This window comes from Diabrotica undecimpunctata, chromosome 2 (genome assembly GCF_040954645.1).
Source record: "Diabrotica undecimpunctata isolate CICGRU chromosome 2, icDiaUnde3, whole genome shotgun sequence".
NCBI lineage: Eukaryota > Metazoa > Arthropoda > Insecta > Coleoptera > Chrysomelidae > Diabrotica > Diabrotica undecimpunctata.
In genome coordinates, this window is record NC_092804.1 from 75,363,347 (window position 1) to 75,389,496 (window position 26,150).

Sequence of the window (26,150 nt, forward strand, 5' to 3'; positions counted from 1 at the left end):
CTGAAGCCACTAGTCTCGCTAGAATGACGAGTTTTAACAAAGTTACTGTTGAGACGTTTCAAAATAAATTAGAAGAAGTTTTACGTCGTCATTCTTTTGGATCTTCAGCGATTTTCAATTTAGATGAAGTGAGTCAATTAACAATTTTGTTTAGTTATTTTGATAATTAATATCACTTATTTTTTAGACTGGGGTTACTACAGTTCAGCGTGTACCTAAAATAATTGGAAGAAAAGGTCAACATCAAATAGGGCAGGTGACCTCACGTGAACGTGGAGAATTAGTTACACAAGTGGGCATAATTTCTGCTGATGGAAAAGCATTGCCTCCTATATGGGTATTCCCACGGCAACGTTTTGATGAAAACCGCATGATGAAAGGGGTTCCTCAAGTTGCTTTAGGATTAGTATCTCCTTCAGGATGGATGACAAGTGATAATTTTTTGAAAGTACTTAAACATGTTGTCAAAAATACACTCTGCTCTGATACTAATAAAATTTTACTAATCATGGATAACCACGAGTCCCATCTCTTAGTGGAGGGACTTGATTACTGCAAAGAAAATGGAATTACTGTTTTGACACTACCACCTCATACTTCTAATAAGTTACAACCTTTGGACCGAACAGTGTTTGGTCCTTTCAAAAAGTTTTTTAATGATGGTGCTAATTCCTGGATGTTGTCTAATCCTGGTCAGACACTTTCTATATATGACTTGCCTGCTATTTGTTCTTCTGCTTGGGACAGAGCTGCCAATCCAGTTAATATTAAAAGTGGTTTCAAGTGTACAGGTATTTGGCCTTTTGACAGGAATATATTCGGAGAAGAAGAGTTCTTATCTTCTTACGTGACAGATAGACCAATGCCTACTACAGAACCGGAACTCGAAAAAAGAGATTTTGATAGCTTGTCCAAACCGGGGCCAAGCAAAGTTTTAGTTTCTCCGAGTCACTCAACTTCTCCAAACATCATTTCTCCAGAAATGGTTAGACCGTTTCCCAAGGCGCCAGAACGTAAAACATCAAATAGAGGGAGGCCTAAGGGCAAATGTATCATTGCCACGGATACTCCAGAAAAAGACGAAATTGCCAACAGGAAACTAAAACGATCTGTTACAAGGAAAGTAAATCCTAAAAAAAGACAGAAAGTCACTAAAAAAATTGTTGAAACATCTTCTTCTTCTTCCTCTGAAGACATAATGAGCAATGAAAAATCCTCTGACTTCATAGAGCAAGATGACGAAGTGGATACAGAAGAAACAAATATTGCAAATGGTCAGTTTATAATTGCCAGAGTTTATGGAAAAACACCAGCTACATTTCGGCACTATGTTGCAGAAATTCAGGAAAAACAGATAAAAGGATACGACGTAAAATTTTATAAAAAACATGCCACTTCTAATCGGTTTATCTCCACTGAAGAAGATGCTTTTGTTATATTTGAAGACATAAAATGTATTTTACCGAAGCCCTTGAAAGATACACGTCAAAGATATGAAAATATGATCTATTTTAATACAGATTTAGAAGATTATTCATTGCATTAATTTTTTAATATCTAAACATGTCTATTTTTTTTAAATACATTTTTATAAGTAACATATGTTGTACTGTCCGAAGTCTCCCAGTACTGTCCGAAGTCTCCCAGTTCCTAGTCCGAAGTCTCCCCGTTTCTGGGGAGACTTCGGACAAATGACCCCCTGCAATATTTTTTTATTTTTGTTGTTAATTTATTGATTTGATATATTCTGCTCTTGATTGGTTATGCCTGAACCTTGGAAGCTTAAGTTAACTACTTTAAAAGGTAAATATATCAATACACTTTTCTAATAAAAATTAATTTTTAAAAATGGTCCGAACTCTCCCCGGTCTCCCCTACTTTATACAGTTTTTTTTTCATTTTACTGCTAAAATCAATATTTAAAGTTGTAGTTTCGTTCCTGTTTATTACTTGCTGCTGATGATGTCACCATCTAGGGTTCTTTAGGCTTAGGACCTTAAATATTGATTTCAGCAAAAAATTAAGGAAACCAAAATTGTATAAAATATAATTTTCTCCATTTTTGTTTATTTAAATTTATGTCGTTAAGTTAATATTAAAAAAGATAATTTAAAAATTATGCTGCCCTCCCCTCTTTTTACTATTTTCCCCTTAACTCGGCAAATATCAACCGCACGAAAAAATTTATAAAAAGAAATTATAGGAAATGGCATTTGGAACAATTTCAGTCCTTACTATTTTCGACTCTTTCGACCACTTCGAAAATCGAAACGTTAAAATAAACGTATTATATGAAATTGTCCCTTATTCTCAATAAAAATAGTAAATTAAATATATAAGATATTATCTAATATAGGTATATTTTAAAAACAAACTAACCAAAATCTCTTAGTAGCATATATGAAAATTAAAATGAAAAGAATAGAGAAGACAGCAAAAGAAGAGAGAACTTATATAAATGCACTAAGAGATCCAGAAATCAGAGAAAATATCAAAGAAAAAATAAATGAACATCTAAACACCGTACAGATTGAAGGGGAATGCAGTGAAGAAAACTTCAACAAAAACTGGGAAAAAATAAAGGCTGACCTACTAGAAGCTTCAAAAATGTATCTACGCAAAACCAAAGAAAAGAAAAAAGATTGGAACGGACGAAATACTAAACTTAATGAATAAAAGAAGAGTATATAAGGACAAAAATAAATCGTTGTACCAGCAAACACAAAACGAAGTCCGGCGACAAATTCGAATAGCAAAAGAAAATTGGTTAAAAGAAAAATGTGATGAAATAAAAAAGCTACAAAATAAATGACAGCTTTAATTTACACAGGAAAATAAAAGGATTAACTAGAAGATCGGAATACAAACAAAATATAGTAGTTGATGAAAAGGTAGACACAGTAATAGATACAGAAAACAAATTGATGGTCTGGGTAAACTATATAAAACAGCTGTTTAACGACAAACGAGATAAAATAGATGACGAATATTTCGTTGAAGAGACTGGACCAGAAATAACATAAAATAAAGTAAAACACTACTAACACTACTAATAGCCGACAGCTGGAAAGAACTGAAGACGATGTTCGATGAGCTTCATACGGAATCCATAAAAAAAGGACTGAAAATGAATCTGAGTAAAACTAAGCTAATGTCGAATAAAGATGATCAACCGATGATAACCATCCAAGGAACAAAAGTGGAACATGTAGAAGAATACATATATCTGGGTCAGAATATCAAGGTAAACAAAGAAAACCAAACTACCGAAATAAGCAGACGAGTAAGAATGGGATGGGCCGCATTTGGAAAACTCTCATACATACTGAAAGACAAAAAGATACCCCAAAACCTTCGAACCAAAGTGTTCGATTCTTGTATCCTTCCCGTTCTCACTTACGGAGCTCAAACCTGGACATTCACAAAAAAGAACATGGACAAGATTCGAAAAACTCAGCGAGCCATGGAACGACAGATGCTTGGTATCTCACTAATAGATCGGCAAACGAACGAAGCAATCCGGAACAAAACAAAAATAAAGGACGCCGCGAAATAAGCAGCTAAATTAAAATGGAAATGGGCTGGACACAACGAACGTCTCGAAGATGGTAGATGGAACAAAGAAGTCGGAAACTGGCGACCGTACGATGCGAAGAGACCAAGAGGAAGACCTCAAATGCGCTGGAGCGACGATATCAAAAGAGTCGCAGGACCAATGTGGAAACGCCTAGCACACAACAGGGATGAATGGCGAGAAATGGGAGAGGCCTTTATTCGACAATTCGGATAGAAAAAGGGCCAAAAAAAAAAAAAAAAGTAAAACACACAATTAAAGAAATGAAAACTGGGAAAGCAGTAGGACCCGTCGAAATACCGACAGAAATATTGCAACTTATCGCCGACTGCAATATACATGTTATTGTCGAATTATTTAATATCATGTACATAACAGGTATATTACCTAAAGAATGGCTTTTATCAACATTCGTGACTATTCCGAAAAATAAAAACGCCAGAAAATGTTGCGATCACCGTACCATCAGTCTAATGAGCGACATACTAAAAGTATTCCCAAAGATTATTCAGCGTAGAATATATAAAAAGTTAGAACAAGACATTGGATAAACTCAGTTTGGATTTTGAAATGCTCACGAAACCAGAAAAGCATTATATGCAGTAAATGTGCTAATACAGAGATGTTTAGATGTAAACCAGGACATCTATGTCTGCTTCCTAGATTATAAGAAGGCATTCGATACAGTAAAACATAATCCGATAATAAAACTACTGAGAACAAACAACATCGACACACGGGATATAAGAATAATAAATAATCTGTATTATGAACAAGAAGCTGTCATAAGAATAAATAATTTAAAAACTAATAAAAATCCAACAGAGGTGTTAGACAGGGCTGTGTCTTGTCGCCATCACTATTTAATGTATACTGATGGGAAATATTCAAAAAAGCATTAGAAGATGCAGTAGCAGGCATAAAAATAAATGGCCTACCCATACGTGAAATTAGATATGCTGATGATACCATACTAATAGCAGAAAATATTACAGATCTACAAAGAATTTTATATAAGGTTTTTGTAGCGAGTGAAGAATTTGGTCTGTCACTAAACATAAAAAAAAAACAAAATTCATGGTTATATCAAAAAAAAAAAATATTAGATATATCAATCTACACGTAAATAATAAGACGATAGAACTAGTTCAGAATTATAAATATTTAGGGGCAAACAGTATTGAAACAAACGATTATACCAAAGAAATTGGAATTAGAATAGAAAAGGCTAGAAGTGCATTCAATAATATGAAACAAATATTATGTTAAATTAAATGGCCAAATATATGGCCTAGGAGGACAAATTCGTTAAACTTCCCGTGCTCGAATCGGTATCAATAAAGTGTTATGATCATTTCGGCCTAGCCCAGCCTCATCAGACACTTTGGGCTGATACAAATTCAAACTCGGAAAGTCCAACGAATGTCTCCCAAAACTTCACTACAACAGTAGTTAGCTACAAAGGCGCCACCTGCTTTGGCGGCCGTAAACGAAAACGATATGATAATATCGTTTTCTGTCCTCTGCGCTATGCGAAATGTGTAAAAGATATAATCTTTTAGCGAAAGCCGCTATCGCTTTATTAAATTAAATGGCCAAATATATGGCCTAGGAGGACAAATTCGTTAAACTTCCCGTGCTCGAATCGGTATCAATAAAGTGTTGTGATCATTTCGGCCTAGCCCAGCATCATCAGACACTTTGGGCTGATACAAATTCAAACTCGGAAAGTCCAACGAATGTCTCCCAAAACTTCACTACAACAGTAGTTAGCTACAAAGGCGCCACCTGCTTTGGCGGCCGTGAACGAAAACGATATGATAATATCGTTTTCTGTCCTCTACGCTATGCGAAATGTGTAAAAGATATAATCTTTTAGCGAAAGCCGCTATCGCTTTATTAAATTAAATGGCCAAATATATGGCCTAGGAGGACAAATTCGTTAAACTTCCCGTGCTCGAATCGGTATCAATAAAGTGTTATGATCATTTTGGCCTAGCCCAGCCTCATCAGACACTTTGGGCTGATACAAATTCAAACTCGGAAAGTCCAACGAATGTCTCCCAAAACTTCACTACAACAGTAGTTAGCTATAAAGGCGCCACCTGCTTTGGCGGCCGTGAACGAAAACGATATGATAATATCGTTTTCTGTCCTCTGCGCTATGCGAAATGTGTAAAAGATATAATCTTTTAGCGAAAGCCGCTATCGCTTTATTAAATTAAATGGCCAAATATATGGCCTAGGAGGACAAATTCGTTAAACTTCCCGTGCTCGAATCGGTATCAATAAAGTGTTATGATCATTTCGGCCTAGCCCAGCCTCATCAGACATTATTATGGAGCAGAATTTACACACGTCTATTTCTTACACTAGAGATGTGGAATCATAACACTTTATTGATACCGATTCGAGCACGGGAAGTTTAACGAATTTGTCCTCCTAGGCCATATATTTGGCCATTTAATTTAATAAAGCGATAGCGGCTTTCGCTAAAAGATTATATCTTTTACACATTTCGCATAGCGCAGAGGACAGAAAACGATATTATCATATCGTTTTCGTTCACGGCCGCCAAAGCAGGTGGCGCCTTTGTAGCTAACTACTGTTGTAGTGAAGTTTTGGGAGACATTCGTTGGACTTTCCGAGTTTGAATTTGTATCAGCCCAAAGTGTCTGATGAGGCTGGACTAGGCCGAAATGATCATAACACTTTATTGATACCGATTCGAGCACGGGAAGTTTAACGAATTTGTCCTCCTAGGCCATATATTTGGCCATTTAATTTAATAAAGCGATAGCGGCTTTTGCTAAAAGATTATATCTTTTACACATTTCGCATAGCGCAGAGGACAGAAAACGATATTATCATATCGTTTTCGTTCACGGCCGCCAAAGCAGGCGGCGCCTTTGTAGCTAACTACTGTTGTAGTGAAGTTTTGGGAGACATTCGTTGGACTTTCCGAGTTTGAATTTGTATCAGCCCAAAGTGTCTAATGAGGCTGGGCTAGGCCGAAATGATCATAAAACTTTATTGATACCGATTCGAGCAAGGGAAGTTTAACGAATTTGTCCTCCTAGGCCATATATTTGGCCATTTAATTTAATAAAGCGATAGCGGCTTTCGCTAAAAGATTATATCTTTTACAAATATTATGTTGTAGACACCTCAGCCTAAATCTTAGAAGACGAGTACTAAAGTGTTATATATTTTCTGTTTTTTTGTATGGTGTGACGACATGGACTTTAAATAAACAATGTTTCAATAAATTGGAAGCATTTGAAATGTGGACACATCGAAGAATGCTGAGAATCTCTTGGACAGACATAATAACCAATGAAGAAGTACTAAGAAGAATAGAGAACAGCAGAGAGATACTGGATTCCATACAAGGATCTACAGACCAAGCGTGTCTTATAAAATCCACGGCTTCGCGCAATCGTACTTGAGACACTGTGTCGGATGTTTGGTTGTTGATTCTGTTTGAATATTTGCGTTAACTAATATTCTGTGGTGTGAATACTTTTAAGTGTGGTTTTTGACCGTTGTGAAATATTATAAATTTAGTTTAGTATTTATAATTTAAACTCATAAATTAGACGAAATAGCACCTGTTCATCTGGTTCTGAAATATCAGGTTCAGTTTTCAATGAAACAAAAATCTTTAAGAGAATTGTGACTATGTAAAATACCTGCCTATTATGTTAATTAGTAATAAGAAAATCAAATCGGCAAAACCAGCTTATTCAAATTATAGCTATAGCCTTTTGTTAAAGGATTTCAATTTATTATCCCTAACATTTGTGAAAGTTCTCAGGATATTTATATATTCAGATTAGAAATTGTTAGTGGGACATCAGGTAACAATTAAAAGGTCTTTAGAAAATAAGATTTTTATTTAAACTAATATACTGAATGCAATCTATCCGTTGGTTGAATGGTATTTGCGAAAACAATATCCTATGCATAGTCCAGGTTTTTTTTGTCACAATCAGCACACTCGTAAATTGTGTTTTTTCTATTTTTATCGATAGAACATATTCTACATCGTTTCCTGTCACGTACTGGTTATATTTCAATATTATTAATGGTCTGACCATCCTCTCTTGGTTGTATGTTCAGTCAAAGAATTGGCAAATTCAGAAGATCCTTTTTACCTCCTCGTAGATTCGCCACTGACTACCCAACGTTTAGCTACTCATCATCATCATACAATTTGTATTATCTTATCAAAAAACCAAGCATTTACGAGTTATTTATCTCGTACTTTTTTTAAGCAAGGTGCAATATTTAATTACTTAATATTATTATTAATATAAAAAAAAACAATATTAAAATCTTTAATAAAATTAGCAATATTAAAAAATTTATTATATTATACATTACTTATAATATTAATATGAATGAGTGGAAACGACTACATTTAAATTTGGCAAATTGTAACTCCAGTTGACTATCACAGTTCACGAACTCACAAGTACGATTGCGCGAAGCCGTGGATTTTATAAGACACGCTCGGTCTGTAGATCCTTGTGATTCCATCAAAATAAGAAAACTACAATATCTGGGTCATATAATACGTAGTGACAGATATAAATTCCTAAAACTAATAACGCAGGGAAAGATTCAAGGAAAGCGCAGCATAGGTAGAAGAAGAACGTCCTGGCTGAGAAACCTCAGAAAATGGTTTGGATACAGCTCAACTAAACTCTTTCGGGCTGTAGTGTCAAAAGTTGGAACAGCAGTGATGATTGCCAACCTTCGTCGCGAAGATGGCACGTAAAGAAGAAGAAAAATAAACTACAGTTATGAATAAACATATTTTATATTTTTGACATTTCGATTTCGTACTGCTAAATCATTTTCAAAACGCGTATAGATTCATAATACTACTACATACTACATGTTCAGATTACCTAAAGCGGATAGCTGGTTTATAACTGCACATCGAGAAGCATAAAAGGATTTAGAACAGGCAGGCCTCTGTCCGTAAAGGACACAACTCAATTAATAATAATGGTAATGATAACACCAAATATCAGAATAACCATCTCTCTTAGTGATCATCTGAAAACTGTTGTATTGCCAAATCTTAAAGATTCGTTAAATTACCTTTAAATCAATTAAGTTGATTAACTTGGCTCATCACCAAACCAATAAAATAGTAACCTGGAATTGATTATGTTGTACCTCAATGTTTACAGCTATGTGCTAATAAATTCTAGCTGTTGACGCCTAGAAAAGAAGAGAAACAGAAAAACAGTGCAACCGAAATATAGCCATTTATTGAATAATGATTTAACTCTCTGCATTTAAACGCTTCAGCTTATTTAATATAAACTTATTTTACTTTAGTATTTTTATATTCTTTTAGAACCGGTATTTACATGTGCATGTTCTTTATGAGAATTAAAAAAGAAAATAAGTTTTATTATATAACACCAAATGGGAATATAGACACTTAACAACGGAATAAAATATTACATTCACCGTTGCCGCAACACTTTTCTGCATTCGTGCAGATTTTAATAAAAAAGCTAATACCGTTTTCGCTCTACCTTTACTCCATATGTGTATTACTCGTTTTTTGCTTAATAAATTCATAGTCTCTTTTTATTTTATTCGCATTTTTCAAAAACCAAATAACGTCCACCACTCTCTATTACAGAACATAAAAAAGTCTATAAAAACTGAGAACTTCCGTGTCCTGTTCACAACGTATAAAGCACACGAACAGTTCTACTTTGCGAGTTCACATAATTCTAGACTTTTTTATTTTTCATTACGGCAGTGACTGTATTGCGGACTGTTTTGAGTCTGTTTGAAACAATTCATTGTACTCTTTTCAAGTGTTTATCTGGAAAGCTTTTTATAATTTCAGCGTTTTAATCTTTTTCTGAATATATGAAAAACAATGTCCTTAGTCACAGCAATACTTTGATGCTCGATACAGGTGAGTGAGTTACTAAAAAAAATCTCTCTCTTGATGTCAAGGTATTGTCATCTAATATTTTATAGATTATATACAATCCCAATAAATGTTACGCTTTTAGAAAGTTTCAGAAAATTTCCTCATTGTTATTTTATCACATTGAACTGTACGGGCATTTTTAATCAAAAATATATGATTTGATGTATGACAAAGATAACACAAATTAATTCAATTAAAACTTAATTCTGTTATTGTTATTATTAGAAAATACAAAATATTAATAAATAAAACATAAAATAAATATAGAATAGTTCTATGAAAACATATTCGAGAAATTCCGGTGTTTTTAAGATGATGGTGAGAAATAAATTGGGAGTTTCTAATAATATGCTGAATTAAATTGGAATGGAATATGAGGATGTTTTAGGAAGACTACTCAAAATGCACGGTCGTATATGGTTTACAAGATAATGGAAAATGCCATGGTTTATAAAGCCTTTTCACAAGTGTTTGTGCCTAGAAGTTAAATGGCAAAACCTAAGAAGGTACTAACTGTTATCGTAGAGAATCTCTACAAGATGCTCCATTTTGCGATTATTTTGGGGATCACAATTTTGAAAATGTATTTATTAAGAATTAAAGTAGATTCTACAATAAGATAATTATTAATGGCTACTACGGAAAATATAGTGCAGAAATAAAACTTTTCGACGAAAATAATTAAGTGTTATTTGCTATTATAAGTTTATCTGAAATACTTCTAGTATACATTTAGTTTTTCCAGATTATTGTTTGGGTGGAAATGCACAGACTTGAGTTTTAATATAGGACTCAGTTTTAGTTGTTTGTAATATATTGATATCATGTTAGGATCTCTTACATTGTGGATTCTATTTGTTCTAACATTTTCATTGGTACCAATGTCAAGTGCGAAAACAAATCTTTCAGATTAAGGGTATATTGGCTGAACGTTTATGTACAACTTAAATAAGAGGGTATGACTACAAAGTTTCCCTGGGGCAAAATATTTTTTTGGGGTTCTCGATTTGTTCCTATTTTCATCAAGCATAACATAGAATAGAAATATCTAGTATATAGTAATGTATACATGACCTTTGTTCGATTATAATAAAGCATAGTTTTATAGATCTAAGTTGGCAGGGACGTGCGGTTCACGGTATCATATATTGCCGTAAGGTCTACCCACCAAAGACCATATCTAACCGCTTCAAACCCTCCTAAATGAATTCTTAGAGATTAAGTATTTGACTGTGCAGGATTTGTCTGATGAAAAGCCTGCTTATTTTCTAGCTTGAGAAGGTATATTACTTTGGATTTGAGGCCCAATTTTTGATTCTTATAGATCGACCAGTCATTTGCTCATCATTGAATTGAAGTACATAAAGCAGAAGTGGCGTCATGCCACTTTTGCTTCTTGTCTGATTCTATCATTTTTTAAGGCGTTGTATATCTGCTCTTAATCTATCTTGACTTATAAAGTCGCTAAATAGGTTTTTCGTTTAATTGCTGCTTAGTTATATGTGGTTTTGTACCATTATACTTTTTTTTGTCGTTTAGACCATATAAGAAATGTTATTAACTTATCTGTGTACGTGCTTATAAGAGCGATTTTCTCAGTGATACAGTGAAAAAACTTGAGGAAGGCTAATTTTTGTGGGTTGATGCCATACATACGCCGTTCGCTTTCCAATCATCAGCATTGTTTTGTCGTTGAAGCTTTTTAAAGTTAAACTTTTTGAAAATAATTTTATGACATTTTCAATATCCTTGATTACTATTTACACCTAAAACAGCATATAAAAAAACTGAGAAATATATTATTTACGAGAATAGTTACCGCGGGTTTTTTTTTTCAAACGGTGTAGGATGAATGTTTAATCATGTAGTTTTATTGACCATCATTTCATTCTTAAATTGTTGACATTCATTATTCTTGTTGAACTTTTAGTACTTCTATTTCTTTGTTAACAGTTAGTTATTTTTTTAAGTTAATACATGTACCAAGAATCTTTTTTGTTTATAGTTAGTACTGTTTTTCATACTGTTTATAAAATTATCTATAGTTTGTTATATGACAATCTGCAAACTGCTGCTCTGAAAAGATTTGTGGTTGTTGTGTTGAATCACGTACGTAAATTTTTCTGCCAGGAAATCTTTCGCCTTTCTGTCCCTCGTTTTCCTTTTACTGTTTACTTGTAGAATTATTTGCAGCAATCTATATTTTTCGCTGTTATTCATGATGTGACCGAGGTATTCAATTTTGACCTTTTTTATTGCGATTACCAGCTCTTTTTCTTTTTGTATTCTTAATAAAAGTTCTAATTAGTAAGGTGGTCGGTATAAGATATCTTGAGGATTCGATGATAAAACCACGTTTCGAAAGCTTCAATTTTCTTGCAGGTAGCATCTGTGAGAGTCCACGACTTAACTCCGTACATCGTAGTTACCTGTTTCTTATGGTACTGATAAATCATGACATTTGAATTCTTCTTCTTCATATGCCATCTCCTCTAAGAAGGTTGGCAACCATCATGGCAATTCGCACTTTCGATACCGCTGCTTTAAAAGGGGTCAGCAGAAGTACAGTTAAACCAAGCACTCAAATTGTTTAACCAGGAGATGCGTCTTCTTACGCGACTCCTTCTACCCTGTATTCTTCCTTGCATTATTAATTGCAATAAGCTATAACGCTGGCCCCTTATGACATGTCCCAGATATTGCAGTTTTCTGACTTTAATTGTATTTAAAACCTCTTTATCTTTTCCCATTCTTCTCAACACCCTCGACATTCGTGACTCTATCCACCCAACTTATTTTTAATATCGTACTGTAGGCCCATAACTCGAAGGTTTCTAATCTGTCCGAAAAATCTTTCTTTAATGTCCAAGCCTCCAACACATAAAATAATATGGAGAAAACGTAGCATCTTAGAAGTCTTATCTTTAAAGAAATTGAAATGTCCCTGCTGCAGAGTACTTTTTTCAGTTTGTTGAACACTGTTGTTGAACATGGTTGTTGACATTTGAATAGCTTTACATTAATTCTAGGTCTGTAATTATATTTTTTGTTGATGTTATTTTTATTCGATTTTTCATAAAACTAATTTTGTCACGTACATAATATAATAAATAATATATATATATATATAACCTATATATATATATATATATATATATATATATATATATATATATATATATTTATTGGCTGCATTATTAAAAAATTTATTGACCATATTCACGATTTGGGAGGCCGATAACTGTAATATTGTACAACATACTCTGGAAGATCTAACCGTCTAATCGGGAGGACACACAAGCAGCTCATTGATGCCATCGATGCCATAAGTATCATCCACATTGTATTTATTGTAAAGCCTTGGCAGGGTTGATTGTTTTTTAGTCACATTTTTAATAAATATGATCAGGTAAATAATTGTTTTATTTGTTAGCTAATGGTTCATAGTTTAATTCCTAGTTTAAGACAAGACGAACTCACACTTGAGATACTGAGCTAGGCGAAGCATAGACAATAAGCTCCCATGGTTGATTGAGGTATTATTTTTATAATAGTATTTCAATTCTCTTTGGTAGTCTTATCGTTACACATTGGCACAACCTATAAAGTATATATACAACCGAAATCGTTTTGAAATTTTGTTAATCTTTTTGGATATTTTTAGTATACATTAAATATAACATTTCTTTGTAATTTCCGTGTAATTATAGTATACCGCCAATGGCTGAGAATTTTCACTTTATAAGTTCATAATCCTAATAACTACTTTTATATCTTATATTTGAAAATAAAGAAAGTTATCACTATTTTATATATTTTGGACGTTCCATGTTTTGTTTCATTATTTCACTATTTCAGCAAACTTTTATTAATCATATTATGTTTTCAAAGTTTCTCTTTCTTCTCAACATTTATCCTGCACACAATCACAAAATATTCCAATTTCCACAACGAGCTTCTAAAATCTGTATGTACTCCGGTTTACAAATTTGTTATACCGTCGGAAGTACGCACAGCCACTCTGACTTTTTGCAGTTCATTTCAAAGAGGCGTACATTCTGGCTCTAATTCACCATTTCACAGAATTAATTTCGTTGTATGTCGGTACGGTTCCGATGCACAAACTTCGATGTACATCTCGCTCTGTCCAACTTTTACGGCCGAACTTTGTCATCGAGAGGCTGTATATAATACGTAATACGATGACTTGGTCGGACGCCGTGCTTCATGGATTGTCCACTTGTTTAATACCGTAGTTAGAGAACATAGTATGGAGGATAAAACCGACGAGAATTTGTTTTTTATTTAAATTTAGGCCTTCCGAATAATAGAACATTTTTTATACCCATACATATATATATATATATATATATATATATATATATATATATATATATATATATATATATATATATATATATATATATATATACACTAATTAGTAACATAATTTACCGAATATCAAATTTGCTATATTGGTCAAACTCAACAGTGGCTTAAACAACGTGTCACTCAACACAAAAGTGACGGTAACATAAGAAAATACTCTTGTGCCTTAGTGGACCACAACTTGAAGACAGGACATAACTTTGACTTTAATAATGTAAAAATCTTGGAACAAGTTGATAATAATATAAATCGACTTTTCCTTGAAATGAAACACATTAATAAAACTCCTGAATCTATCAATTATAAGACCAACCATTTAGTAATATCTACTGCAACATACTAAACAATATATGATATGATAGATCTTAATCTTTAAAAACAAACTCACTTAATAATATTCTAGTAACTCTGCCTACAATTTTATTCAATTTCTAAATATCTCTATTACAATAACTGACTACGTACTATCAATTACATTTTATAGATCAATTTAACATGTTTCTGATTCTTTCTCATTCCTCTACTAATAATTGCATCTTTCCACCTTATAATATCGATAATACTGTCATAATAATTGTTTACTTTAACTTATTCACTATTGTCCTATATAAGAATTTACTCTAAAAAATATAATGTATTGCGGTTATCATAACTCCTAAATAGATTAAAATCACATGTCATTTAGATATGATAACAAAAGTTTACTCTTCTAGTTGTAAGTATTGGATTATTCAATTTGTTTACATAGAATAATTTTATTATTCCAATAAATTCAAAATCGTGACATAAAACAAATAGAGTTTTAATTCCTACAGATCGACTGCTGATACCGACTGTTCCACTTGCCGTAGAATTGCTGCAAAAGAAATTGACGTATGTCAAAATTATGCGTAAAAATAAAAGAGGGATACCTAAACAGTTTGTGGAAAGTAAAAGAAGAGCACTTAAAAGTTCAGAATTTACCGACAACATGGCTATTTTATCAGATAGTACCTAAGCAGTACCTTAGTACCTAAAAAATAAAAATGTAATGATGTTATTCAGAATTTAAAGACGATTCCATTGATGAGAAAACAGGAGATAAGAATATTCTAAATATAATTACGTTTTACAACCAAACCCAGTCCGGCGTATACAAGGTTGATGAGTTATGTGGTTCGTTTATATTCCACTGCTAGAACATGTCGAAGATGGCCATTTGTTGTATTTTTTAGAATGCTCGATATAGCTGCCATCCAATAGCCATATTATCTACATTGCGAACAACATTAACAACAAAACAATCGAACAGAGGATTTACCTGCAAGACTTAGCAAGACTTACGGTTTGATCTTGTGAAAGATTGGTTGAGAATCAGATTAGATAACTCACACATTCCTTGTAAAATATTGGAGGCTCTACTGAATTAAACGGAACAACAGAACCGCTCAAAAAAGGCAAGGTGCTCTATTTGTCCAAGGAAAGAAAACAAAAAAACTCAATTTTTCTGCGAAAAATGTTACCAACAAATGTGTCCAAATTACATAAAACACATTTGTAAAAAGTGTTTTGACCACAAAGGAAGAAGAACAGGAATCCGATGGTAGCTACTGACGAGTTTTACTTAATTTGTTTATAGCAACCTTTTAAGTTTATTTTCTTAACTTTGATAATATTAGTAGCTAATAAGTTATTGTGTATAAACTATAAACAAGTAGATTACAGAAAAGTTTTAAGGGACGTGGCAGTTGACATTTTGCAAAGCCCTTTTCAAAAAAACCAATTGAAGTGAAAAAATACCATCTAAGTGGACAGAAAGTATATCAATTTTTAAAATTGACTTGACTAAGGACTTGGATTGAGTTAGACTAACTGACATACCAACTTTCCTATAAAAGAGAAACATTTATTCTGAAATTATAAAAGTAGTTAAGAACTGAACACCGAGAACTACACATACGTAAGGATGGCAAACGAGTTAAACAATAATGTACTAATGATAACCGGAATAAGGCAGGGTGACAGTCTAAGCCCTGTGTTATTTAATATCCTAATTGATGAAATTATAGATGAGGCAAAACAATTTAAAAAAGGGTACAGAATGTGGAACAAGGAAATGAACGTAGTAGATTATGTGGACGACGCAGTCATTATCTCAGAAGATGAGGCAAACTTATAAAGTCACCTGTATTAGTTCGAGCAAACAGCAAACAAATTCATTATAAAAATATCTGTAAAGAAGACTAAGGCCTGACGCCTACGATATGGTACAAACGTTGGTTTTCGTCGTCTCAACTGTAACAGCTGAACTATTGAAGAAAGACTACGTCCTAACGTAAGAAGAAGACGTTTTCCGTGCTGAACTATGGAATGGAGCCTTGGAGTAAAAAGGATATTAGTAATCGACTAGCATGTATTTGAGATGTGGACATGCAGTTTGAAAAGTGTTCTATAATGCCATTCTTAATTGCTCATTATGGTCTCTGTCAATATAATTTTATCTACTTCATGTAATATTTGGATGTTTATTTGATTCCAATTTTTGTAGGTACTGTTTTTTTTGAGTACTCTTTTTCATTGATTTCTTGTTTGTATTTTTTTTAACTTTCTGGTTTATTAACGGATTTTAGATTTCACCGTTGTCTATTATACGATTTTGCTATTGCCATAATCTTCATTGCTGCTATCACGATGTAGGTAATGGTTCGCATCTACGTTCGCTCCCCTGTACGTTTTTGTGTCAATCGTCTTCTTACATATTTTATCTAGAGCTAATATGTGATCTATTTGGTTTTCTATATTCCAGGCTAGGTTCGGAAATCGTTCTCAAAATACAAAATTAATAAATTAACCAAATTTTGTTATTTGTAAATACAAAAAAAAAATTTGTAATAATAATTTATTAATGTTTGTATTTTAAGAACGATTTCCTAGCTGCAGAAGAGTTTGCTGTGGAACTCCGAGGACCTCATCACCTATTTTATATATAAATAACTAAAAAGCACCTATTAGAAAAAAAATTAGAAACAAATTACCAAAAAAAAGACTATGTATTAGAGATCAATACTACTTAGTAATATATTTAGGATAAGATTGTATAAGAAACAATGACTAATGAAAAACTGAGTAAAAATTGTAAGATTGGCGAATGGATTTAGTGTCCACAGTCATATAAACCCAAACAAATAACAACAAGAACGATTTCCGAAGTAATAATTGAAACGTCAATAAACTTATTTTTTCTTCAAACGTCAAATAATGATGACATTTCTTATCTAACTTGATCCTGTCAAAGTTTGATGTCTCCGCCGGCAGCAGTTTTTTTTTTCCCATTTCTTTACGGCGGAGGGAAAAATGTTGTCATGGCAACAATATGATACATGTCACAAAGCAACAATACAAATGTCATTAACAACAATTAAACATCATTTTTATTTATAGTAATATTAAAAGTACAATTAGTTAATGAGGCATTTTCAAAATTGAAACCGTGCAAAAATGTTCCCGACTCTTGATACGCATTGGTAATTGTTGATGATACTGATGGTCGAGAACAACTTTCAGCAATCATTCCCGATGTTGGCGAATCATAAGGGTTTAAATTTTTTTGAGCATTATCGTTCTCATCGGACTTGGAGGGCCCCAAACGTGCTACTGCATCATTAGCCGCGAACTCAATTTCGTTTAGGTTTTCCATTTTCGCACTAAATTTGCGCTTGCGGTTGCAACAACAATAAGCTGTCTTTAATAATTGCAAACAACTGTCAAACAACTGTAACCAGGGAGACGCAAATCCCACCGACGACTTAATTATTTTAATTTCTAACATCTAGACGACTTTGATAGTTGTCACAGTTAATTTCGAGTAAAAATAGCGTATGAATTGTACTATTTATGGTTGAAAATTGCTACGTTTGAAGAAAAAATAGTATACTTTATTCGGCAAAAAAGCGACTTTTCTTGACTTGCCCTCTATTACGCGCCTCACTTCGTTCGGCGCGTAATATCGGGCGCGTCAAGAAAAGTCATGCTTCTCCGCCTCATAAAGTAATATACTATTAACCATCAATTGTGACTTATTCCCATTAAAATAGTAAGAAAAAAGAGTTGTATGAGAGAAGAGACCGAAACCTTACTATGGCTGAGAGAACACAGAAATGGGAAAGGTCAATTGAAAGATGGCAAGAAGAAGGGAACAACACGGAGGATGTGGCACAATGGACAAACATGCTGATCCCGAATATAAGAGATTGGGTGGACTGTGGTTACAGGCGACTGGATTATTTCCTAATGCAGGTGCTCACGGGTGTTTTAGGGCCTACCTCTTAAGGTTCGGAAATGCTGACACAGATAAGTGCCCATACCGCGGACACTCGGACACTGCGACACATACGATGTTAAAGTGCAACAAATGGATAGTACAAAGGAAAAGAATGAAACAAGACAGGTGTGAATTTTATTATACTAAGATAAATATTTAGGAAAATGATTAAAAATAAAGCATATTGGACGAGTGTATTCGTGCAGTAATTGATAAAAAAGAAGAAACAGAAAGACAGCTTAACCAACGGCAAAGGTAATAGGAAAAGATGCTGTAAGTCGAAGGTAGAATAGTGAGTTATACTGTATGAGTTAAACTGTGTGAGTTAGACTGTGTGAGTTAGACTTTGGGGAAGAACGAAATGCCCGGCTGGGAGTGATACCGTACTAGGAGCGATGAGGGTCTTACATGCGCTACCTGGAATGTTGTTCCCATAAAAAAAGGGACAAAGGGAAAAGGGACAGGGAGCCCCTTTGCTGACAGGCAGCACTGTGGATAACTGAAGGTAGTGCTCCGGAAGTGATGCCAGCCTTACAGAGGTTATTCCATTTCCTTCATTTACGCTGGATGACAGAGGAGGGTTTGGTTTAGCAGGTAAGCGGGTAAGAGTAAAAAGAACGAATTCTGCACTAAGGTCAGTGAGGCGGCGTCCTGGACTGAGATGTCTTTTAAAGATTCCAGACCCTCCGACCCCCTTTATAAAGACGAAAAAGAAAGTTGGTTGTTTACCTATTGTTAGTCTTTACTTTATTTTAGCTGTTTGGGTTAAAATTTATTATTTCTTCCCTCATGTTCTTAACAACATAGAAGTCTACTTCTCTTTCCTCATACATTCTTTATGTACATTATACACATTACAAAGCAAAAGAAGGAAAAGAAGAAGTTTGTTCTGCAGTTGTTGCAAGTTGTTGCAAGTTTTTATCGAGTTTTAATTAGCTTTATATATAAAATATTAATTTCCTACCACTCGATAGGTCAAACTAATCTTCCTTACTATTACCTAAAACTACTAGCAGATAATATCCATAAAATTTAGAACTCACCGTTCCTATTCTCGCTGTCGGCCGGCTTCATCTGAATGGGATGATGCATCTGAAACAGACAGTAAGTGAATTAGAGAGATATAGTTCAAGCAGGACTCGCAGGATTTACAGGACAAGCGGAGTAATGTTTAGTGAGACGCTCGGGGAATACATTTAGTGTGCAGGTGCATGACGTCGAGTTAGAAATTCGGTTTCTAAGACAGTGGTAGTTCTTAGGGAATTTAAGCACTAAGTTCTCTACTATTAGCATAGATTAAGTCGATTGTTTTCGTCCATTAGAATTTTAAGCGACCCACAAATAAATTAAAGACCTATCTATCAAGCGAAATTAAATAATAATAAGAACATTCAATAACATCTACTATAGACATTTAATCCTCATCCAGTTACATCAGTATTTACAATGTCGCTATAAAAATTTTACGGTTCTACTTCAGTGTGAATTATCCCCCGCAGAAAATTTTATCTGTTATTTAACGTTGATTTTTAGAATATTTCGTTAACTGTAAATATCTTTATTTTTTTCTTCCTTTCTTGATACAAACGGGTTATTTATTTCACATTTTATTATGTTTTAGTTTGTTCTTGTTCTTTTTAATTTTATCAACGTTTTTATTATTTTGTCAAATATGATGACTTTGGGTGTTTGAATTATTGTCTTTTAATTGCGTATATTTATTACAGTAATTATATACTTTGTATTTCTTAGTTAAATAATCGTATACCGACGGCTAAGATCAGTGACATGATCAAGATATGGACCGGTATTATAATATTACAAATAAAGTATTGCATATTTTACGTATTATAAATATTATACTTTAAACTTTATGAATTATCAGGTATTTGTGTATACTGCCTTCTATTGAATATTATCTTCCATCTGATGTTGATTTCTTTCTGTAGACTATAGTTGACATTGTTTCAAGGTATGCTTGACGGTTAAGGTGCTGTTGCAATGACTGCATGCAGGTGGATCAGTAGGTAGTAGCCGTGAGCAAGCCATATGTAAGTTCAGTATATCCGGTTCTAAGTGTTCTTAGGAAGAGTTCTATTTTCTCGGCGGAGGTGGTAGCTTTAAAGAAGACATAGCTGGCTGAATATCGTATAAGTGATACGCAATTTTAGATATTAAAAAAGAATTTGGAGAATTTTTTGAATTGTTTGAATTGATAAAAAGAAGTCTGTGCAGGACACATTCTGGTTTTGTAGTCAAGTTACAATAGCCCTACCCACAGCTACATCAGTTTTAGAAGCACCAGAAAAAAGAATTTTAAGAAATTAGTTTTAATTGACTATGTCTAACAATGATTTTTTAATACCAGTTTTAGAAGTTTTGTGTTTAATTAAAATGCCAAGATATGTATTTATATTCGAAATTACCAAAGAGGATGTATAAAGATGTAAAAGGGAGACATTTCGGAAAGATTGAAGAAATTAGGAAGATGATTTAGTATGAGACAAAGGTTGGACAGCCCTAGTCGACTGAGATTGTTATATGGTATGGGCCCTTTGGTTGAATAAGTAAATAATACACTGTGTTTTGTGAATTAGCTAAAAAACGGGCTAAATACGAAAGGGGAAAGTATTGCCATCTTAGCCAGAGAAAATGTTACTAGACTTAAGAATACATGGATATTAAATGAGCTTGACCTAAGGCCATCTAAGAAGATCTTCAGAGCTGTATTGCGGATAGAATCAAAAGTTTTCAGTTACAACTTGGAAGCGGACATAGAAGTGTGAGAGTTTTTAAAATGTTAGTTTGCTTTAGACAATTACTTTTGTAATGTCAAAGTTGGATTATGTCTGATCATCCTTCTACTAAATTTTGTTAGTCTTTTAGTAGAAAAGGAAAGCCTGAAGTTTTTCAACTACCTGTCTTGTTGCTATTATCAATAGCTGTTTGAATTAACCGACAAAAGGTTTCAATGTTATTTCCTCTGCAAATAAGTACAACGTGATCGGCATAAAATGTGTATTTTAAGGAAAGATAAACACTTTTTCTTTAATTATTAAGTGTGAAATAGATTATACTTATAACAGAGCCTTAGAGAAATTGGAATTTGTATTGTTCTGAAGCTATTTTCTTGTGGCATTTTAAATTAATTTATATTTAATTGGGAATAAGCCACAATTAAAGGTTAAAATACGTTTATTGACGTTTCAATTTCCACTTCGGAAATCGTTCTCAAAATACAAACATTAGTAAATTAAACAAATTTTGTTTTTTGTTACTTAGTGAAAAATTCTTCTAATAATTTAATTTTATCTGACTCATCTATATTGACAATTCAGACATACCTTATACATTTTACAGTAGACGACTTTAAAATGATATTGCCAATATTGTTGAGTTGCGTTCCTGGGACGACTTTACTTATAAGATAGTTCATTCGATTACATGAAATCAACTTTAACTTGAGAATATCCGTCAGATAAAATTAAATTATTAGAAGAATTTTTCACTAAGTAACAAAAAACAAAATTTGTTTAATTTACTAATGTTTGTATTTTGAGAACGATTTCCGGGAAATTGAAACGTCAATAAACGTATTTTAACCTTTAATTGTGCCTTATTCCCATTTAAATATAAATTAATTGGAATTTGTAAAAGTACCAAATTTTTTATTGTAGAACGAGGAGACAGATCTTAATCTGAATTGTGCTAATGAAATAATTATATTGTTTCCAGTATCCAAATACTTTTGTATACCACCTGCTCTATTAAATTTGTCTTCGCTAGTTTGAGTTTTTTGGTATATGTTTAATACTTTTTGCATTAATAGACTGCCTCTTCACGATTCTCATTCCATAATGAAATTACTTGTATTATGTAATTCTGCTGCAGAAGTACTGTAATAGATAAAAGGTTTGAGGATTAATCTAAGTAGCGAAAAAAGAGAGAAAAACTGGAAGTTCTCATTAAAGTTAATATCAAAACTCAATTCTAATCTGTCTTAGCAATCCACAATTTAGGTATATAGTTGACAAACGATTGATATTAGAAACAATTATGGATATGTAAGTGGAAGATAATAATTTGAAATCAGAAGAGCTCAGGCGGATTTCGATAAATGTATCAAAATATATGTTGAAACGTGTACTAAGTTGGTGTTTAATAAGCATCCGTTAAACGATTTAAGAAGTTTGCAATAACAGTTCTACTCTTTTAAATATGTTATACGAAACCCACATAAAGCATATTTACATTGAAGTCGCCCCCAAGGAGAACGTGATTAGAAATTACTGGGTTAGATCAAATCGCCCCTTTTTAAGATATTGTAATTGGGTAGAATGTAATAGTTATATAATTTAATTTTGCTGAGACAACCACATTTATTGGTACTCATGTCATCCAATTCAAGCCAAAAGAAGTTGGTAATCATCTACCTAGAGTGCTCACCGTTGACGGTGTTGTCCTGGCCAATGTCGTTTTCAAAGACATATGGATTGATGACGCCACCAGCAAAAAATAAACACCACCAACACGTGACATTTTTGTTGTTGTTGACGTTGTTGACGTACACATTCATTCAAAAATGGGCTGAAGATAATTTTTTGATGAAAATTAAAGTCAGTATCCAACTGCTCCACAGCCAATACACGTCGTTGTCTATGGTAGTTTACCACCATTTTTAAGTTAGTTAAATTTTGTATTGAGGAAGGCTCAAACCACGATGCACAATTTGCCAATTGATGAAACGCAGAGTTTTGGTGACCGACGTGAAATAGACTACCTAGGATTTTCCTACACAATCTCATATATAGCGTCGATGTTTTCGGTAGATCTTACGTTTCTTTGGCGTACGGGTTTACTAAACAACACATTTACACAACGAATAGTCATGTTGGTATGGCGATTTTATTAACTGTAAAATGGGAAAGCTCGTGGAACGTGTTAGAACAGAACACTCATTGTGATAATAGAAATGTATCACTTACACTTGTTATTGTACTGTACATATATCTATCGATGGTGATGTAACAGAACAGTCTAAATAAATGACAGCCAGTTTGACAAATGAAGCTTCAACAATGTGGCTGCTACCAACTGTGTCTTTGGTACAGCTTGGTTAAACAAGTTCCTATTAGAAGACCTGTTACAAACAAACTCCATTAAAATTATTATTTTTGATCGTTAATTGCCTTGTTAAAAAGCAAAGTTGGGTTGATTGGCCTAATAAAAAATTTCCTATTATATCTGAACGATTTCTGAACGGTAACTCGGGTAAATACCGACCCGAAAAAGAGATTTTGTTTTAATAAATATTCTCATCCCAGACGGATTTGAACGTACAGCCCAGAGTTTTTACGTTTAGTATGTTAACGTTCTTACTACTATGCCACGAGTGTTATTTGCCATATTTAGTATTTTTGCTGTTTTTTGTGATAAGAGTAATAATGCAAAAAGCAAACATACTGCCAAATCAGAATAAATCAAAACGTAGTGGACATGATAAGGGAATTATGAATACCCATTAAAATCATTTATTAAACCAGTTGTTTTAAATAGCAGATGTTCCTTAGTATTGGCATCATTCGGAAAATTACAAACAGTGCTTAAATCAAACTTACCAATTACTTTAAAGGCCAAAACTTTCAATGAGTACGTGTTGCTAGTACTGACATATGAAACTGAAACATGGGCTTTTAACAACAACATAGTCCACAAACTCAGTGACTCAGAGAGCTGTGGAACGGAGAATGCTCAACATTAATTTTAGCGATCGCAAGTCCAATGAAGAAATACGAATGGGAGGAAGTAAATTATTGAATGGCGACCAAGAGAAAACAACAGAAGTACAGGCAGAACTCAAACCAGATGGACTGATGACATCAAACGAGTGGCTGGTCACGAATAGATACAGAAAACCAAAAACAGAAATGAATGGATTCACCTTTTATATCCGATGATGAAAGAAATAGCGGTTGATGATGATGATGAAAAACAATGCAAAAATAAGTAAGAAAGCTAAAGCGGAAAACAAAATAAATAAAAGAATTGAACTAAAAGGAAATATTTAACAAACAAATCTTAACCGGTAAGTATTGAAAATAATAATAAAAAAATAATTATCTAACACAAAATAAGGACTTTATTTTGTATTTATTCAAAACCTGAAGGGTAGTACCGGTAAGTTACATAAAATAGGTACTGCTCGATTTATTTGAAAAGCAGCTCCAGAAGTTAAAAATAATATTAGTAATATCATTAAAAATAAAATTAAGGTAAAATTACATCTCTTCACAAAGCGCGAATACTTTAGTTAATTCAAAATATTTGAAAAAAAAAATGGATGAGACTTATATACCAACTTTCTTAACCCAGCGAAAACGTGTTATTAAGCAGGTTGATTTTAAGCTATCAGGAGAAGAAATTACGTAAATACCATGTTCCTAGAGTCATTTAAAGCAATAAGTGTAATAAGAACATCTGTGTGAATGAACAGTTGAATCAATTTGTGTTTTATGCGAAGATCATTCATGAATAGATCTTAAAAAATACCCGGAATGTGAAAAAAAATAAAAAAGATTATTCTAACAAATTATACCATATAATAAAGCAAAGAAGAAAAATGAATAAAAGTTGTGCTAAAAGTTGTTTTATAGTGACACAAAACTTGCTACAAATGTAGGACATCGCTTTAATCCTTCAACAAATGAAAGATGGGAAACCACCAGTACCTGATAATGTGCATGATGAAAGTTTAAAGCTATCAGAGCCACATTAAATCAGAGCTCTCTCGAAGCTATACAACATATATGAGACTGGTCATTTACCAAAAGACTGGCTGCTATCAATATTCATTCCATTTCCCACAAAGCTAACACTAGGAAATGTGATATTCACAAACCCGATATTCCCCTACGCCCAACATCAGTGCATACAATTGCCGTACACAACCATTGGCCAAGTAATTGGTTAAAACTCTACAATCTCTCGCAGAAAACGCTTTATCCTTTGCCAAAAATGATTTTTCTTTCATCGAACTTACTCCTTAAAAACATCAATATACGAGTAGATCACAAGTAATATTACTTCTAAAGCAGAATATTCAGAATACTTCTCAGAAAATAACTTCACTTATCTATAAAAAATATCAGAATATTTTATAGCGTAATGCAATAAATTTAACACAATCTTGAAATATATTCCAACACAAGTCAAAAATAGAAGAGTTGTGGTCTACTATCATAATATAATTTAAATAAATTTTAACAAATAAGAATTTACATTCCCCAGAGAATTCAATGTTAATGAATACAATAATAAAAGAAATAAATAAAGCTTTAGCTCATTACATTCAAAATCCTTTAGTAAAGATAAGATTGAAGACACAATAAAGAGTTACTAGAAACAATTTCGTTTAATAATGTGATGTTGATGGAGCCGATAGATATGGTGGTGTCGGTTTCCTCTGAAGAAAAATATTGCTTTTAACAATACAAATATTTGTCGAGTATTAAATATTTAATATGTCTCTTTCTAGCTGTTAAAGTAAGTAACCCACTTACACTAAATATCTATCCAATATATCCTAAACCAAAATTGAATATATCTGAAAGAAATTGGTCATTAGTATTGGAAAACTTGAGTTAAAAGCCTAAAAAACCTGTGAATGTGGTCAGAGATATAGATCTTTGAAGATGGATAATACACGACATCATGATGACCACTACACTCTTTTCGAGGGGTCAAGATTGAAGAGAGAGATTGGAAAGTTTGGAAAAATCTTTCCTTTGGTGGTAGACTTTAACATCAAGTGTAGGGATGTTATAAATATAACTGATAATGCAGGAATTAATTTACTTTCAGATATTAAAAATACCAGCTTGATTTTACTTAATAACGCTGCAAAAAGTCATTCATAC

At 33.1% G+C, this 26,150-nt stretch overlaps 1 protein-coding gene across 6 annotated transcripts in view; it reads right to left on the reverse strand.

Moving 5' to 3' along the window:
- bru1 (bruno 1) overlaps window positions 1-26,150 on the reverse strand; it is a 971,893-nt gene that overhangs the window by 287,328 nt on the left and 658,415 nt on the right. For all 6 annotated transcript variants that reach the window (XR_011950072.1, XM_072523112.1, XM_072523110.1 and 3 more), the window contains one exon: window positions 19,278-19,326. Coding sequence is in view for 5 of the 6 variants with exons in the window: in XM_072523112.1 (XP_072379213.1) it covers window positions 19,278-19,326 (49 nt within the window). In the remaining variant the exon portion in view is untranslated. The remainder of the gene's footprint in view (window positions 1-19,277; window positions 19,327-26,150) is intronic.